The following is a 16,991-nucleotide window of genomic DNA, read 5'->3' as shown; positions in this document are numbered from 1 at the left end:
CCACGTCTTTACCAACTTTGGCAAGGGCATCCGCTACGTGTCTTTTGAGCAGTATGGAAGAGACACACGTTCCTGGGTGGGGCACTATGGTGCCCTCGTGACCCACTCCAGCGTGAGGGTCAGGATCCGCCTGTCCTAGCTAACCAGCCTGATCCAGCCTTCCGGGACAGACTGCCATCTGCCAGACACCGTCGTCAATCAAGGTCGGCTTTGCAGCCAGGAGCCGGAGGATGCCCGGGGACAGTGGGGTTCCCGTGTAGCCTGTTCCCGGAATGTTTCCAGTGAACCCCACTTGCTGCTGCTTCAGCGTGGCGGCCCCCATGCTATTCGAGAAACCAGGGATCCAACCAGGCTGGTCACTTGCTTCCCCAGCTTCCCAGGGGGAGTGTCAAAGAGTTAACTCAGAGACCTGTATTTTACTTGCAAATTTTTTTTCTCACATGTGTGGATATCAGTTGACAGACTGAGTCAAAAAACAAAGGCCGAACCAGGATTTCAAATAGAGGAAAGCTGCTGACAATCTTGGCCAAGGACTCTTGTCAGCATGTTTTGGGGGCAAGGTGACTGCTGGCAGGGAGCAGAGGTCCTTGAGGGGACCAACAGCAGCCTCAAAGGGAACTCTTCCTGTTGTTTTGGGGAGTCTCTGGGATTCGGCAGTGGGGCCCGTGCAACCTCCTCCAGCACCGCGCCCATCAGCACATCTCCTCTGGGCCAGACTGGTGCCATTTCTTTCAGAATTTCTGAGGCCAGTTCTGCGCTGACCCCCAAACTGTACCCTCCACCCCCACGTCCTGCCCCTGCCTCAGGGGCAGCTCGCCTCCTGTCAGGCGACAGCCTCCTTTTCTCCACACTTGAGCCCGCTTGGAGATGGACCCCAGGAGCAAGGCATGCTGTGAAGGAAAGCTCTCCTTTCCCCAGCTGAGCGCAGCCAACAAGCTCGCTCAATAAAATCGGTGCTAAGCATGAGGTGATGGGGGATTTTTGTCTGTAATCGATGCACTTGTTTGCCCCTAGCTCTGATCCTAAAAGGCCTTGTGGGATGTTTCCAATCGTGAGAGCTTCAGGTGTGCTAAGTGCCGCTCAAGAAACAGAGGTGGGCTTCGAGAACCCAGAGACAGGCTACAAGGGCTCACCCAACAGCTCCTGTGCCCGATCTCAGCTGTTCTCCCAGCAGCTCTCACGGAGACACTGTCATCACTGCCATTTAGTCCAGACAGAAACGGGCTCAGAGTTTAAAAGGCCTGCCCAGCGTCACCTGGCCAGGAAACAGGGGAAGCCGGACTTACACCAGACATTGGGCTCCAAAGCCTGATGATATAAGCTCAGCTCCCAAATTTTAAAACCTAACATGGCCAAGCACATGATCGGGTGAGGTCAGCATCACTCTCAGTGCCATTTTCCAAGGGAGGAAACTGAAGCCAGAGGGGGAAGCAAATATACCCAGAGTCACAGAACAAGGAAGAGGTGGAGGCAGGATTTGAACCCAGGTGTGTGTTAGTCTGAGAATAACAGAGAAGAGCAGCACACACCATTCAATCCTTGCAACACCCCTTCGTGGCCAACATTACAATTACTGCCACTTTTCAGATGAGGAAGCTTGACAGCAGGGCTTTCGTGCCCAGGCCCGCAGCCTGCAGGAAGTGGAACTGGGCCTCAGTGCTGCCCACCTCACTCCAAAGCTTAAAACAGAGTGGCCATCGCATGTGTTATACACATAAAGCATCCAGTTTAATCTTCACCAAACCCAACAAAGGTGATACTGCAAGTGGAGCTATTTTTTTCTGCAGGAGGAAACAGGCCAGAGGGCATGTCGGTGCCCAAGACCACACAGAGGTCAAATACCATGCAAATACCACGGGGGGGGGGGGGGGGGGCGTGTCTGTGTTTATTGCAACCCCTTCCCAGTAGATGGCAGTACAGCGTCTTGTCCCAGCAGAAGAAGTCCCTGGTGCCAACATGGAAACCAAGGGTGTTGGGAGAGGGGCGCCTTTTTTCTGATTCACACCCAGGACCACTATGGGTTAAGGGTGGTGCTGATGGAAGAGGCGGCCAGGCTTTGAACCACAACCAGCTACTTCTAGAGTTGTACTAGCTTCCCAAGGACACTGCAGGGGCCCCGAGGGGAAGGTTCTTGTTCTGCGGTGAACACCCACCCGCCGTGTCCCGTGGGAGGTGGGGAGTGAGTCACTTCTTCTTCTGCACGTGGCCACAGTCGTACTTGCCCCGCACGATGGTGAGCTTGACGCCAGGCAGGTCCTGCGTGCGGCCGCCCTGCACGAGCACGACGTGGTGCTCCTGCAGGCTGTGGCCCTCTCCGGGGATGAAGCAGACGGCCTCCCGACCGGTGCTGAGCCGCACGCGGCAGCATTTGCGGTTGGCCGAGTTGGGCTTCTTGGGCTTGCGGATGAACGTGCGCAGGACCACGCCCTTCAGCTGCGGCCGGCCCTCCATGGGGCCCACTTTCAGAGGCGGATGCTTCGGAGGTCCCCGGCGGTGCATCTGGTTCAGGGTGGCCATGGGACGCGTGGCCCAAGGCCGCGGGGCCAGGGCTAGGCCTGGAGAGACACAACCGGGAGGGCCAGTTGGGGGGCGGGTGGCGGCGGTTATTATCCCAGCGAACAGATAATAGCATCAGCCACTCCGCTCTGCTGTTCTCGGCATCGTTCCAAGCACTTCGCCAGGCTGCATTTGTTTACGGCTAGGGGTACTCACGGCTGAGAGTAATATAACGTTTATGGAGTAACCACTACGTGTCAGGTTCTATTTTAAGCATTTTCTATGAATTAACTCATTGTATTCTGCAAAGAAGACATTAATTTTAATGCTGTTTAAACATCAGTAAACGCAAACAGGCTCCCACTGTGTCCTGTACTGGTCTATGCATCGTACCTACGTTAGTTCATGCTGCTCCACAGCGACCCCACGGGGTATCCCTGGGAGCTGTCACTCCTCCTCCTCCCGTCACACCCACTCCTATCCCGGTGAGCAGATCCTGTCAACTGAACCTTCACAACTGATCAGAATCCCTCTTCTCCCTCCGCCACGGCATCCACCCTGGTCCTGTCCACCCCTGTCTCCCACTGGACTCTCCTGTCCTCCTTCCTCCTCCTCCCAGGTCTCCCGACTCCTACCGTCTGCTCCCCACTCGAAGCCACAGGGACCCTATGGACACCTGGGTCAGATCACATCCCTCCCCTGCTCAGAGCCCTCTTGTGGCTCCATCTCAGTGAGGGTAAGAGCCAAATCCCACGAGGCCCCACATGGTCTGCGAACTATTTCTCTGACCTCATCTCCTCACTCGCCCCCTCGTTCTCCCTGCTCCAGCCTCAGCCCGTGTCCACAAACAGATCAACAGAAAGGAGGGCAGTGTGGCTGCAGTGCAGTGAGAGGAAAGGCAGGCGGGGGAAAAGGGCAGGAATATGGTTCTAAGGTAGATGACAGGATGTGCTCATAGACAGAAAATAGGACATAAAAAGACTCAAACAACTGGATTCTCTTCAACAAACATTCATTGAGCACCTACTGTGTCTTGGCCCCAATCACTAATGGAGACACAGCGGTGACTGAGACAACCCTGGGCCATGTCCTCTTGGAGCTCCCAGGCCAGAGCTGTGAGGTGCATCCGCTCTCTGTGTCACTAGCACGAATGCCCTCTTGACACCCAAATGTCACACTCCCCTCTAGATTCAGGGCAGATCCTGGCCCTACGGTCCATTTCCATGTGTCCTTATGCCTCAAGTTAACAGCAGACTCCTCAGAAAGGATGAGACATTCCTAGAAGTCTCTTCCTATTGGTCTGCCCTTGAGTGAGACTGTTCACCTCTCAGTGCCTCAGTGTCCTCATCTGTACGGTGGGCACCACAGTCAGGTCTCCCTCCTGAGCACCGTGTGTGAGAGGCTTCCACGAAATATGCATGTCAAGCCAGCCCAGATTCCCCAAGCAGGGCACAGATCTGTCTTGTCCAGTCCTGTGACCCTTGGTGAATAAAGGTCTGCAGAGTGACTGAGTAGAATATTTCTCATAAGGGCATGGCCCAGAACAATCATTTGATGTTCGTGCAAGAAATAGGTTCATAAATAAAGTGTCCCTCTCAGTGCCTGGTATGCACTAGGCTCTTGAAAAACATCAGTTGGGGACTTCCCTGGCGGTCCAGTGGTTAAGACTCCACGCTTCCACTGCAAGGGTGCAAGGGGCGCGGGTTTGATCCCTGATCAGGGAACTAAGATCCCACAAGCCGTGTGGCTCGGCCAAAAAAAAAAGGAAAAGAAAACGTCAGTTGAATGAATGACTTCAAAGTCTTGCTTGGATGTCTCACCCATGGCAAGTATTTAATATTATTTGCTGAAAAAAATAATTGACCCGAACTCCTGATACCCACCTGACGCCTAGCAGCCCTCAATGCTACTTCCTACCTCTTGCCCTTGCAACCCCAGCTCCGCCAAAACCCATCGTGTATCCATCCCTGATTTAAAACTCTGATTCCCTCGGGGCTATGGCAGAGGGACACAAGTCCCAGGGGAAATAACCCTCACGCTGCCTCGTCTCTGCAGCCCAAGCCCCCCCACTTACCATGATTTAGGGACGTGCTGAGGCCACGGAGAAGGCCGGACCAGGACATCCCGCCGCCTGCAGCGTCCCTGTGTTAGGGGATAAGAGACTCAGCAAGCAGGAGGAGGGGAAAGTGGCCATAGTCGGGGGAGGGTCCAAATCCTCCCCATCCCGCTCTCGGAGCCTTCCGGTTAAATCTAAGGAATTTCCTCTCACTGTATAACCACAACCCCTAACGCTGCTAACAGAAAATCCCTCCGTAAATTTAGTCTTGCTCTGAATAGGCTCTCGCAACCGCCCCCGCTCACAAACAGAAGGAAACCAGAAACTGAGGGGAGGCCCGAGAAGTTTGGAGGACCCCAGAACTCTGTCGACCTTACCGATCCCAGCCGGGTCCACAGACACGCCGAATCCGGCCTCTAGCGCGGTCTGGGGATTATCCCGGCAGGGATTGGCTGGTTCTGCCTCTCGCGTACACTGAAGGGGCGGGGAACAGACGACGATTGGGCAACGACAGTGTCAATCTCGGTCAAGTGTTCTCGCTGATCTTTGTTTTTTGCGGCATGGGTGGGGGCTCACCCCTTCCAGGCTCTGATTGGCTAGCCCCGAGAATAGCTGCTTTGCAATTAGTCTAAACGCGTAGTGGGCGGGACGAAGAGGGCGGGACGGAGAGTGCGTGACTCTTTGTCCCCCTTCCAAGATGGCTGCGTCCACAGTGTGGCGCTTGTGGCCTCTGGTGGCTGCTCGGAGCCTGCGGCTCCGGGGAGGCTGCGTTTGCAACCAGAGCCCAAGGAGAAGTTTCGCTACGGAGAGACGAGACAGGAACCTCCTGTACGAGCACGCGCGTGAGGGCTACAGCGCGCTCCCTCAGCTGGACATGGAGCCGCTGTGCGCATACCCGGAAGAGGCCGCGCGCGCCCTGGAGCTCCGCAAGGGGGAGCTGCGGTCGGAGGATCTGCCCGCGATCGTGAGTGCGCTTGCGCCGGCCGGTGGTTGCGAGGCCGGACCGCTCTGTCTATTGGCTGTTCGTTTTACAGACGAAATGGGCTTGCAAGAAACTCTCCAACAGGGGGCGGTCTTATCTCAGGAATTTTAGTTCCTTCCCAAGTTTAGCTAACGTGTTGTGCTTGGCACCTAACTACGTGCCAGTTAGCCAGAGTGCTAAGGCCCTACTGTCTAGTTACCCATGATGCTCCTGTCCCATAAAGCGTGCTGGGTACCCACTCTGCGTTAGGAACTTACTGTCTGCCAGTGTCCTCTGTGCTTAGACCTCATGCCAGGCTTATCCTAAGGCCACGAAGGAAAATAGGGGACAGGGGTGTGAATCAGCGGTGGGAGGGGGGTTGCCTCTTGCCTTTGGAGAGTGAGAGGTAGAGTTGTGCACCTACCCCACAGGTAGCGGGCAGTTAAATAGTGTTATTTAATGAATGAATGTGCTTTTGAACAGATATATAGGGAGCGCCCCTGTTATGTTCCAGATGTTGAGAATAAGGCAGTGAATAATAATAATAATAATAATAATAGTAATAAAGCTAACGCTTACATAATATTACATGCTGGGGAACTAGAACCAGGGTCACTGTATTTCTAGGCCCTGCTGGGGTGCTGAGGATGATGGGGACCCCAAATCCTCCCAGCCCTCTCTTGGTCCCCCCTACCATCCTATTTTAAGTGCTTTATACAGATGAGTCTCATTTAAATTTCACGACAACTCTATGAGGTGGGTACCATTATTTCTCCTATTTTATCAGAGGGGAAATTAAGGCTCAGAGAAGTTAATTAAAAAAGAAAAAATAGGAACTTACCTGGTGGTGCAGTGGTTAAGAATCCGCCTGCCAGTGCAGGCGACACGGGTACAAGCCCCGGTCCGGGAAGATCCCACATGCCGCAGAGCAACAAATCCCGTGCACCACAACTACTAAGCCTGTGCTCTAGAGCCGGCGAGCCACAACTACTGAGCCCGTGTGCCACAACGACTGAAGCCCACGTGCCTAGAGCCCGAGCACCGCAACAAGGGAAGCCACCGCAATGAGAAGCCCGCGCACTGCAAGGAAGAGTAGCCCCCGCTCGCCACAACTTAGAGGAAGCCTGTGCGCATCAAGGAAGACCCAATGCAGCCAAAAATAAATTAAAAATTAATTAATTAATTTTTCAAAAAAGAAAAAGAAAAAATATATGGCAGTTCCTCAAAAAATTAAACATAGAATTACCATGTATTTCAGCAATTCCACTTCTGGGTATATACCCAAAAAGAACTGAAAGAAGTTACTTAGATATTTGTATGCCCACGTTTATAGCTGCGTTAGTCACAGTAGCCAAAAGGTGGAAGCAACCCAAGGGTCCACTGATGGATAAATGGATAAACAAAATGTGGTAAATACATACAATGGAATAACATTCAGCCTTAAAAAGGAAGGAAATTCTGACACATGCTACAACATGGATGCACTTTAAAGACGTTATGCTAAGTGAAATTTGCCAGTCACAAAAGGGCAAATACTGTGTGATTCCAGTTGTATGAGGCACCTGGAGCAAATTCAGAGAGACAGAATGTAGAATGGTGGTTGCCAGGGGCAGAAGGAGGGGAGAAAGTTTAATGGGTACAGAGTTTCAGTTTGGGAATGTAAAAAAGTTCCGGAGATGGGTAGTTATGATAGCATGACGATATAAATGTACTTAATGCCACTGAACTGTACACTTTAAAAAAAATTTTTATTGGAGTAGTTGATTTACAATATTGTGTTAGTTTCTGCTATATATCAAAGTGAATCAGTTATACATATACATATATCCACTCTTTTTTGGATTTTTTTCCATATAGGTCATTACAGAATATTGAGTGGAGTTCCCTGTGCTATACATCAGGTCCTTATTAGTTATCTATTTTATATAGTGTGTATAGGTCAGTCCCAATCTCCCAATTTATCCCTCCCCCCCGAACTGTACACTTAAAAAATGGTTAAAGGACTTCCCTGGTGGCACAGTGGTTAAGAATCCGCCTGCCAATGCAGGGGACGTGGGTTCCAGCCCTGGTCCGGGAAGATCCCACATGCCGCGGAGCAACTAAGCCTGTGCACCACAACTACTGAGCCTGCACTCTAGAGCCCACGAGCCACAACTACTGAGCCCACATGCCACAAGTACTGAAGCCCATGCACCTAGAGCCTGTGCTCCACAACAAGAGAAGCCACTGCAATGAGGAGTAGCCCCCGCTCGCCGCTACTAGAGAAAGCCCGCGCGCAGCAATGAAGACCCAATGCAGCCAAAAATAAATAAATTAAATAAATTTTTTTAAATACTTTTTTAATTTTTAAAATGGTACATTTTATGTATATTTTATCTCAATTTACTAAAGTGCTGGTTTAGAGACCCTAAGTTAAATTTATAACCCACAAATGGGCCACATTCCAAACCTTGAAAAACACTTCCGTAGGGCATAAGTGTGGAGAGGAATATGGCATGTGGCTTGGCAGGCAGTAGCAAGGCATGCAGTTTGTTCCTAGGGGCACTGGGGGCCTAGGGTGCTCTCAGGCAGGAGAGGATTGTATAAGAGCTCTGGCTGGATTGGAGAAGGTGAGCCTGAAGGCCAGGAGGCTGGCACAGGGCTTCTGGTGGGAGATGACGGGATCTGGGGTGGGGCAGGAGTGGGGAGATGAGGGAAGGACAGATCTGACGGGTGTTCATGAGGCAGAAAGGTCAGGACGTGGTACCTGGCTGCGGGGCTGGGGTGGAGGGTGGGCGTTAGTGGGGCTGTCCCTGAGGAGGAGGAGGAGCAGATGTGGGGGAGATACTTTTCGCAGAGTCACTCTTGCACACAGTGAGCCGTGAGGTGTCCAGGAGACATCCAGGGGGAGCCACCAAGTGGGTAACAAACCATCCTGTGATCGCCCTCTCTCCCCTTCTGGTTTCCCCTCTCCCTTCCAGGGAGGTAGGACAGTGTTGCTTGCACCATTTTGTCCAAGGGAAAACTGCAACCAGAGAGGACAGAGGGATTTGCTCGGGGATCTGGGCTCGCAGAGGGACTCCACAGCAGTAGGTGTGCCCAAAGAGTGAGAACTAGAGGGGGCCGGGTCTCTCCCGCCCTTCCTGACCCCCTGGGCTGGTGAGTGCAGGTGTAGCTGCCGTGGCCACCCCATAGGACACAGGCTGTTTTGCTCTCACATGAGAGTCAAGAGGTAAGTGCTGCTCAGCTCCACGTCCCCCAACGCCCAGGTAGCCCCCGCTCACGCAACTAGAGCAAGCCCGCATGCAACAATGAAGACCCTTTGAAGACCCAGTGAAGACCTTTCATCTTCTTGCTCTGCATCCCTTAGGGGGTTGTCCTGTTCACCTCTCCTCAGGGTCCGTCGTCCAGTCCAAAGGGAGTGAGAAAGTCCAGTATGGGGGCTTATCTTTAAGGAGGCAACTCAAGAGTAACACCTACCACTTCAACTCATGTCCCTTGGTCAATCTTGGGCCCACAGACACATGTAGCTGCCCGGGAGGCTGGGAGTGTGTCTTAATTCTGGGCAGCTGCGTGCCCGGCTAAACATCAGGGGGTTCAAGTACTGAAGGGAAGGAGGGGAGAATGGCTACTGGGGGACAGTGAGTGGTCTCTGCCTCACCCCACTGCTGGTCCAGGGGGCCGAGGGGACGAGGCTTCAGCCAGAAGGGGCAGGGGACAGTGGCCGCTTCACATCTTTCCCTCCTGTGTCCACCCCCAGATCGCGACATGGCAGGAGCTGAGGCAGCTGCGGGAGCAGATCCGGAGCCTGGAGGAGGAGAAGGGGGCCGTGGCTGAGGCAGTGCGGGCCCTGCTGGTGAGCGCGGGGGTCCTGGGTGGGTGGGGGTGTGGTAGTAGGATGCCTCTGGCTGCAGGTAACGGGAAACCCAATTTACGGAACGTGAAGGATGTGGACATTCATTATGTCACACAACAAGCCACCCAGGGCCAGGCATCCCTGGGGCTGATGAATTAGCAGCTCTCCCCAGCATCCCTAACCCTCTCTCTCCACCTGCAACTTCACCTTGTTGATTTGACCTCAGTTGCCCCCTCAGGGTCCCAGGGTGGCTGCCGTAGTACAGCGTCTCCTGGCATGTCTCTGCCAGAGGCAGAAAACAGGACTTCTCTTTCTTGAGTGCCTTTTCCAAGAGCAGGGAGACCGTTCCTGAAGCATCCAGTAGAGTCCCCTCATGTCTCAGGGGCCCAGACACCCCACAGCCACACCAGTCAATGGCAAGAGGCAACCTTGGCTGGGCCCATGCTCCCTGAACTGCAGGCTGCCCAGGGGAGGGTGAACTGAGTCAGGGGTCTCTGGCTAGAAGGAGGAAGGAGGGCAAATGGTCTTGGGTTAGACAGCCAACAGCATCTGCCACAGAGGGCTGAAAAACAATCATCATCATAATAGCAGACATGTACATAGCCGTCGCTGCCTGCCAGGCACTGTTCTAGGTGCTTTCCTTACTCTTAATCCTCACAGCTCTGTGAGACAGGAACGATACAAACCCGGTTCTACAGCTGAGGAAACCGAGACCTCAAGAGGTTAAAATGTGCCTGTCTCACAGCTAGGAAGCAGGAGAGGTGGGATTGGCACCCAGGCATTTGGGCAGCTTTTCACCACTCTCCCAGCCCTGACTACATCTCCCAGTGACCTGCTGTGTCTTGCCAGGCCCTGGGCTACACGGTCGCAGGCGAGCAGCCAGTGAAAGCAGCAAAGTTGATCACAGTTCATGTTCAGTGAGCGCTAGCTCATCTTCTCAGGAAGCCAGGCAACAGCCCTCCTAAGGAGCTCCTGTTATCAGCCCATTTCACAGACCAGGATACCAAGGCTCAGAGAAGGGAAGAGATTTGCCCAAGGGCGCACAGCTGGTAGGCACCCAACATTCAGACCCAGATCTGCCTGATTCCCTCTGGTGCTCAGGACCACAGAAGGTTCAGAGTATCACAGACCCTTGTCCTCAGGCCTCCAAATGCATGCTCACAGACTTTACCATTCCGAGCCTCAGTTTTCTCATCTGTAAAACAGGGATCACATTGATGCGTGAAACTCATGGAGTGGGTTATGAAGAAATAGGATCATATGAGAGTCCTCTGCATATGGCCAGGCATGAGGCAGCACTCAATAAATGGACCTGCAGGCATGATTACTATTATGTTATCTTGCCTCCTCCCAGCTTTACTGACAGAGAAACTGAGGCACAGAGTGGAGGAGGGTCCAGCCAGGCACTGGCAGAGCAAGGAATTCAGATCCCCTGGCCCTGACCTTTCACCCCTCCTCCCCATCCCCAACTTCATCAACCTGATCACCCCCTCCTTCTCTTTTCTACCAGGTAAACCAGGACAACAATCAAGTGCAGCAGGTACTACAGGGAGTTGATATCCTGCCCCTGGTGAGGGGTGGGCAGCAAAGATACCATTATCAGCCATGAAGTCTCCATTGTATGTGATGGAAAACATAACTCAAATGGGAGTAAGGAAAATAACAACAACAGGCTCTATTGATTCATGAAACTAAAAAGACTGGCTTCAGGTACCGCTGGATCCAGGTCCTGGCCCATATTTGCTTCTGCTTCCTTCTTATTCCCAGACCAGCTTTCTCCCCTTGGGGCAAGGGCAGGCAGGGTCTGGTGCAAAGAGGACCATTTCTCTGACAGCTCCAGACACAGCCCTGGGGCTGATTCTCATGAGTTCATCTTGGATCATGTGCCTGTCTTTAAGCCAATCACTATGGTCAAGGCAATGGAATGTTCTAGTAGACCAGGCCAGAGTCATGTCCCTGTGGACATGCCCTGTGGTGGTGAGGGGAGGTTCCTGAAAGGAAATTCAAGATGTTGAGCCAAAACAAGAAGCAGCAAACATCCACCACAGAGGTTGTGCTAGCCGGGATCAAGGTCAAACTGGTTGAGGGACCCCACCCGCTCCTGGGCTCACCCTGCCTGCCCCACTCCCAGGACCCCCAGTATCAGAGTCTGCGGGCACGTGGCCGGGAGATCCGGAAGCAGCTCATGCTCCTGTACCCCAAGGAGGCCCAGCTCGAGGAGCAGTTCTACCTGCGGGCGCTGAGGCTGCCCAACCAGACCCACCCAGACGTGGTGAGCGTCACGCTGGGCAGCGGGGGAGGCCAGGGGTCCACCTAGTGCCACCTTCCCAGTGACACCCACTGTTTCCCTGCAGCCCGTCGGGGACGAAAGCCAGGCCCGAGTGCTCCATGTGGTTGGAGACAAGCCAGGTGGACCACAGCCCAGGCCAGGGGACCCCCAGCTGGGGGCGGGGGCTCCTGGGGTCTGGGACCATGGCTGGAGCCTATAGAGCCCCAGGGCTTTCTCATTTCTCACCCTGTCTCGTATGTGTGCGTGTGCGTGTGTGTGTGTGTGTACACGCACACATGTATCTGTCTTTTTCTTCCTCCCCCCTCTCTCTTTTCCTCTCTCGCCTTTTCTCTCCCTCCCTCTGTCCTCCTCTCCTTCTGCTCTCTCTCTAATCCTTTCTCTCTGTCCCTGTTCCCTGTCTCTCCTCCCCCTCTTACCCCATCGCTTTTCATCCGTATATAGCTTTCTCCTTCCAACCCCGGGGCCACCTGGAAATAGCTGAGAAACTCGACATCATCCGTCAGAAGTGAGCCCCCCTCCCAGCCCCCAAAGCCCAGCCCTCCCAACCCAACAGCTGGCTGCCGGCTCCACCTCATTGGGCTCAGCATGGGATGTGGTACTGCCAGGGCCTTGCCCGGCATGAATGTTTGATGCCCGGTCCCCCGCCTAGCAGCTGGCCTTCTGCCCCGGGGTGCTTGAGTCCCACTCTTCCCCCACCAGCCCTGGCCCACGTGCCCCCGCCTGTCTGCCCATCTGTCTCCCAGGCGTCTGTCCCACGTGTCTGGCCACCGCTCCTATTACCTGCGCGGGGCTGGGGCCCTCCTGCAGCACGGCCTGGTCAACTTCACACTCAACAAGCTCGTCCACCGGGTATGGGCCTGGATGGGAGGGTTGCCTGGAGGGGGTGGCATTGAAGCTGAGCTCCGAAGGCTCAGGGTGGAGAGGAGGGGGTGACCTCTGCTCCAGTCACTGTTTTCAGAGCTTTACATGTATTATTGACATATTTAATTCTTAGGACAACTTTATGAGGTGAGTGCTATTATTATCCCCTTTAAAGATGGAGGAGGGGGTAACTAGCCAGGGTCTCCCAGCTAGCATGTGGAGCCGCACCTGTAACCACTGCCCCTCACTGCCTGCTTGCAGTGTACAGGGAGTGTTGGGAAAATACAGCATCCGTTGAAACTGGAGGGGTCGGCAAGGGCTGAATGCAGGGGATGTTGGCACCGGGGAGCCACGGAAGGCTTTCAGCAGGGGAGGGACATGGTCAGATCTAAGTGGTATATCCAAGTGAGGAAACCAGGAGGCACCAGCAGAGGGGGCCCCAGTGACAGGGGCCCAGGACCCTGGGTCCAGCTCCAAGCCCACTGCTCAGGCCTGCCTCGATTTCCTCTGAAGTGAAACGGACTTCAGAGTGACACGGGGGAGCCGTTGGCCCACCCTGCAGCGTCCTTCCTTCGGGCCTGAGCTTGGGGTCTGGTGGGGGTCCTGGCTGTGCTCCTCACCCCTCCCGTCCCCCTTCACAGGGCTTCACCCCCATGACGGTGCCAGACCTTCTCCGAGGAGCTGTGTTTGTGAGTGAGGACTCTCTGTTCCCCACGCCCAGCCGTGTGTCAGGCCCCATTCTGAGGGCTCCAGGTGGAGAGACCAGCCTGTCTCCCCCGAGGAACCTGCCCTGGGGCTGGGTTGAGGGGGTCAAGCCATAACAGGGAGCTCAGGGTGATTCCAGATGCTTTTAGGGGAGGAGCAGGGGTTGTGACTGCACAGTGGGGGCCACCCAGGTTACCTGTCCCCTGACCTCTGTGGCCTGGCCTCCTCCCCAGGAAGGCTGTGGGATGACACCAAATGCCAAACCATCCCAAATTTACAATATCGACCCCTCCCGCTTTGAAGACCTTAACCTGGCCGGGACAGCAGAGGTGGGACTTGCAGGTGAGTTCTTACCTGGGGGCAAGAGTGGGGTGAGGACACCTCCAGTGTCCTCAGAGCAGGAGGGGATCGAAAGGGGACAGCCAGGAGCCTCCTGGGGGGTGATGGCTGCACGCCCAGGATATCTCAGCGACCCCAGGGCCTACGTTTACAGTTGTGTAGGTTGTTTACTGCACAGTGGTACGGTGAGGATCCAGCCACATGTCCTGACTTGAGGTTGCGTCTGCTAGAGGGGACATCTTTTCTAATTCTCACAAAGGTTTCCTATGGCTGGATGGATGGTGGCCTTGGCTGACCCATTCTGTACCCCTCTCCTCCCAGGCTACTTCATGGACCACTCCGTGGCCTTCAGGGACCTGCCAATCAGGTGATGCCCAGTTCCTTTAGACCTTGTCCCCACCAGTGACATTGCCTCTCCTCTCCCTGACCCCACCTACCCTGCTCCCCCCAGGATGGTTTGTTCCAGCACCTGCTACCGGGCGGAAACAGACACGGGGAAGGAGCCGTGGGGGCTGTATCGAGTGCACCACTTCACCAAGGTTGGCATAGCTAGGACTGGCAACAGCCCAGCGCCCCAGCCCGTCAAGCCCAACAGCCTAGCGCCTCCTGACTCCTGTGCCCCCCGCCCTGCCCCAGGTGGAGATGTTTGGGGTGACAGGCCCTGGGCTGGAGCAGAGCTCACAGCTGCTGGAGGAGTTCCTGTCCCTTCAGATGGAGATCTTGACAGAGCTGGGCTTGCACTTCCGGTGCGGGGAGGGGCGGGGGGCTGAGGTGGGTGGCGGAGGGTGGGGTGAGGGAGGAGGGAGGGAAGGGCTGGCTAGGTGCTCCCCCATCTTGAAAATCCTCACCACCTCTTCTCCCTCTGCCCCCTTTTGCCTGTGTTACGATTATATATAGGATGCCCGTGTACCTATCAATCTATAAAATCCCGTATAGGATCATAATGGCAGCATAAGCTGCGCAGGGCACTCCAGTGTCAAGACCAGGCCCCTTCCCTCCTGTTGCTCCCCATCCCTAGGGTGCTGCCTCGTCTGGGTGGTCCAAGACGGCTTTTCACCCTCCAGGGGGGCGGGCACACCCCTTCCCTTTAAGGGGGTGACTGGACGTCACAAGCCCCACCTCCTCTCGCACCCTGTCAGTCACACGGAGCTTTCAAGAGAAGCTGAGAAGTGTGGACTTTTATCTGGGTGACCCATTACAAAAACCTGAGGGTGCTGCTGTTATAGAAGGAAGAACGGCCATGGTGAACAGCCCGGAGGCTTGGCCACCTCTTACCCTTTGCCACTGTCATCTCGTTTATCACTTGCATTTCCCTCTTTTTGGCTACCTCCTCTTCCATCACCTCCCCTTCCCCCTCCTCCCCCTCCTCCTCCACCACCTCTCACCCGCTGGCCTTTGCCATGTCTTTCTCCTGGGCTGCAGGGTCCTGGACATGCCCACCCAGGAGCTGGGCCTGCCCGCCTACCGCAAGTTTGACATCGAGGCCTGGATGCCGGGCCGAGGCCGCTTTGGCGAGGTGAGCCCCCTGCCCGGCGGGGCCACAGGGTGGGAAAGAGGACCCCACCGCCGCCGACGGCCCATCCTCTCAGCCCACCCCACCCCCATGCCCAGGTCACCAGTGCTTCCAACTGCACGGACTTCCAGAGCCGCCGCCTCCACGTCATGGTCCAGATGGAGGCCGGGGAGCTGCAGTTCGCCCACATGGTGAGCCGCACACCCTCGCCCACCCTCCCCAGTGCCCCCGCGCCCCGGGCCCACCACCTCAGCCCCTCCCTGGGCCGGCCGGCCGCTGGCTCTGAGCGTGCCCCTCTCCCAGGTGAACGCCACAGCCTGTGCTGTCCCCCGCCTCCTCATCGCCCTCCTGGAGAGCAATCAGCAAAAGGTGAGGGGGCAGCGGGAGGATCTCACGCAGGGAGGCGGAGGCTGCAGGGCTGGCAGGGCAGCGGCCTGAGGCCTGCTCTCTCCTCAGGACGGCTCGGTGCTCGTGCCTCCTGTCCTCCAGCCCTACCTCAGCACCGATCGGATCACGACCCCCACCCACGTGCCTCTCCAGTACATCGGCCCCAACCAGCCCCAGAAGCCCAGGCTCCCGGGTCAGCCTGCCTCGAGCTGAGGACTCTTCCTCGTTGGCCAGTAGGGTTGTCGCCGCTTCCTGGAGCTTGGGGTCGCTGGACCCCTGGGACCTGTTGTCCTGAGCCATCCCGACATTTGCCTTCATGTCAGCTCTCCGCCTGGGCCCCTGGACTGCAGGGTCCACCACTCCTATGCCCCTACTTCCTCGGGATCAGTCAGTGACCCTGTTGTCGTTGGAGCTCCCAGCCTGCGCTGGGAAGCTGTGGTTCCTCCAAGGGGACTTGGAGGTTCTAGGGATGGGGGAAGGAGAGGGAGAGGAGGCCTCCATCCCTCCTTCCTTCTTCCCGCCCTCAGTGCTTAAGAGAAAGTCCCCCAATAAATGGTCGGAACAAAGGCATTTGTGGGTCTGTGAGTTAGAGAGGTGGCCTGGCCAACTTGCTAGGGATGCTGGGCTATTGCTCAGAGGTGCTGAATCCTCAAGGGGTCTGTGGCTGCAGGGACCATGCCAGAAGTGTCCAGCATCCCCAGAGCACGTGGAGGTAGCTTGGGGGCCACCGAGGGAACTGAGAGGATGCCGAGGCCTCTCCCCTGACTCTGGGACAAGTGGCAGCTCACGTCCAACCTCCCCCGTCGTTCCCCAGCTCCAGGTGGGGTCCAGGAAGCAGCCCAAACTCAGTGAAGCCAGAACTCACTCCTCCCCTAAGTGCCCTGTCTCAGTACCTGGAACTGCTCTCCCAGCTCCTCAGGCCGCAGCCGTGAGAGTCATCCTCGACTGTTCTCTCCTCTCCACATCCACATCCACATCCACATCCACATTGCGTCCTTCAGCAAACCCTGGCGGCTCCTCCTTCAAAATATTTCCAGAACCTGCCTTTGACCTCTCGTCCCTGGCCCCTCGCTGGGCCTGTCCACTGCTATCTCCCATTTGGAAAGTCGCGGCACTCTCTTGGCCGTCTTCCTGCTCCCTGTCCCCCACACAAAGCCAGAGGGACCCTGTGGACACCTGCATTGGGTCACATCCCTCCCTGCTCAGAGCCCTCGTGTGGCTCCATCTCAGGGGAAAGGACAAGCTGTCACCATGATCCACAGGGCCCCACGTGACCTGCCCCCCACCTTCCTCTTCAACCAGCCTCTTCCCTGTTGTGCTCTGGCCACCCTCCAACCTGCCTTCCTGTTCTCACTCTCAGACTTATTCCCAACTCAGGCCTCTGCACTTGCTAGACCGCTCCCTGGCTACTCTTCCCCTAGATCTTGTGTGATTGCCTGCATTTTGTCACTCAGGCCTTAGCCCAGATGTCACCTCCTCCGAGAGGACTTCCCTGACCAGCCTGGCCAAAGTAAAAACCCCAGCACTCAGCATCTACGCCGCTGTGCT

The 16,991-nt window shown here is 55.7% G+C and overlaps 2 protein-coding genes across 6 annotated transcripts; one reads left to right on the top strand and one right to left on the bottom strand.

Annotated features, from left to right (window-relative positions):
• Nucleotides 1-1,702: 1,702 nt before the first annotated feature.
• On the bottom strand, nucleotides 1,703-5,015 carry MRPS12 (mitochondrial ribosomal protein S12). Of its 2 annotated transcripts, none has more exons than XM_068529193.1 (3): nucleotides 4,930-5,015; nucleotides 4,571-4,638; nucleotides 1,703-2,555 (listed from the first exon to the last, which is right to left on the bottom strand). In XM_068529193.1, the coding sequence occupies exons 2-3, from the start codon at nucleotides 4,617-4,619 to the stop codon at nucleotides 2,185-2,187; spliced, it is 420 nt and encodes a 139-aa protein (XP_068385294.1). In that variant the 5' UTR covers nucleotides 4,620-4,638; nucleotides 4,930-5,015; the 3' UTR covers nucleotides 1,703-2,184. The 2 variants fall into 2 exon arrangements, with proteins under 2 accessions (XP_068385294.1, XP_068385295.1); XM_068529194.1 differs by having other exon boundaries at nucleotides 4,571-4,639; nucleotides 4,935-4,952.
• A 211-nt stretch (nucleotides 5,016-5,226) lies between these two features.
• Nucleotides 5,227-16,013, top strand: SARS2 (seryl-tRNA synthetase 2, mitochondrial). Of its 4 annotated transcripts, none has more exons than XM_068529191.1 (16): nucleotides 5,227-5,516; nucleotides 9,253-9,348; nucleotides 10,859-10,888; nucleotides 11,480-11,620; nucleotides 11,703-11,757; nucleotides 12,080-12,143; nucleotides 12,382-12,487; nucleotides 13,141-13,188; nucleotides 13,438-13,546; nucleotides 13,865-13,910; nucleotides 13,995-14,082; nucleotides 14,180-14,289; nucleotides 14,966-15,059; nucleotides 15,155-15,247; nucleotides 15,360-15,425; nucleotides 15,513-16,013. In XM_068529191.1, the coding sequence occupies exons 1-16, from the start codon at nucleotides 5,250-5,252 to the stop codon at nucleotides 15,654-15,656; spliced, it is 1,557 nt and encodes a 518-aa protein (XP_068385292.1). In that variant the 5' UTR covers nucleotides 5,227-5,249; the 3' UTR covers nucleotides 15,657-16,013. The 4 variants fall into 4 exon arrangements, with proteins under 4 accessions (XP_068385292.1, XP_068385290.1, XP_068385291.1 ...); XM_068529189.1 differs by having other exon boundaries at nucleotides 15,133-15,247; XM_068529190.1 differs by lacking the exon at nucleotides 14,180-14,289 and having other exon boundaries at nucleotides 13,803-13,910; nucleotides 15,133-15,247.
• Nucleotides 16,014-16,991: the final 978 nt, after the last annotated feature.

The sequence above is a fragment of the Eschrichtius robustus genome, chromosome 19, assembly GCF_028021215.1.
Source record: "Eschrichtius robustus isolate mEscRob2 chromosome 19, mEscRob2.pri, whole genome shotgun sequence".
Classification (NCBI taxonomy): Eukaryota; Metazoa; Chordata; class Mammalia; order Artiodactyla; family Eschrichtiidae; genus Eschrichtius; species Eschrichtius robustus.
Note: the sequence above shows the minus strand (reverse complement) of the source record. Positions and strands in the feature narration are given on the sequence as shown.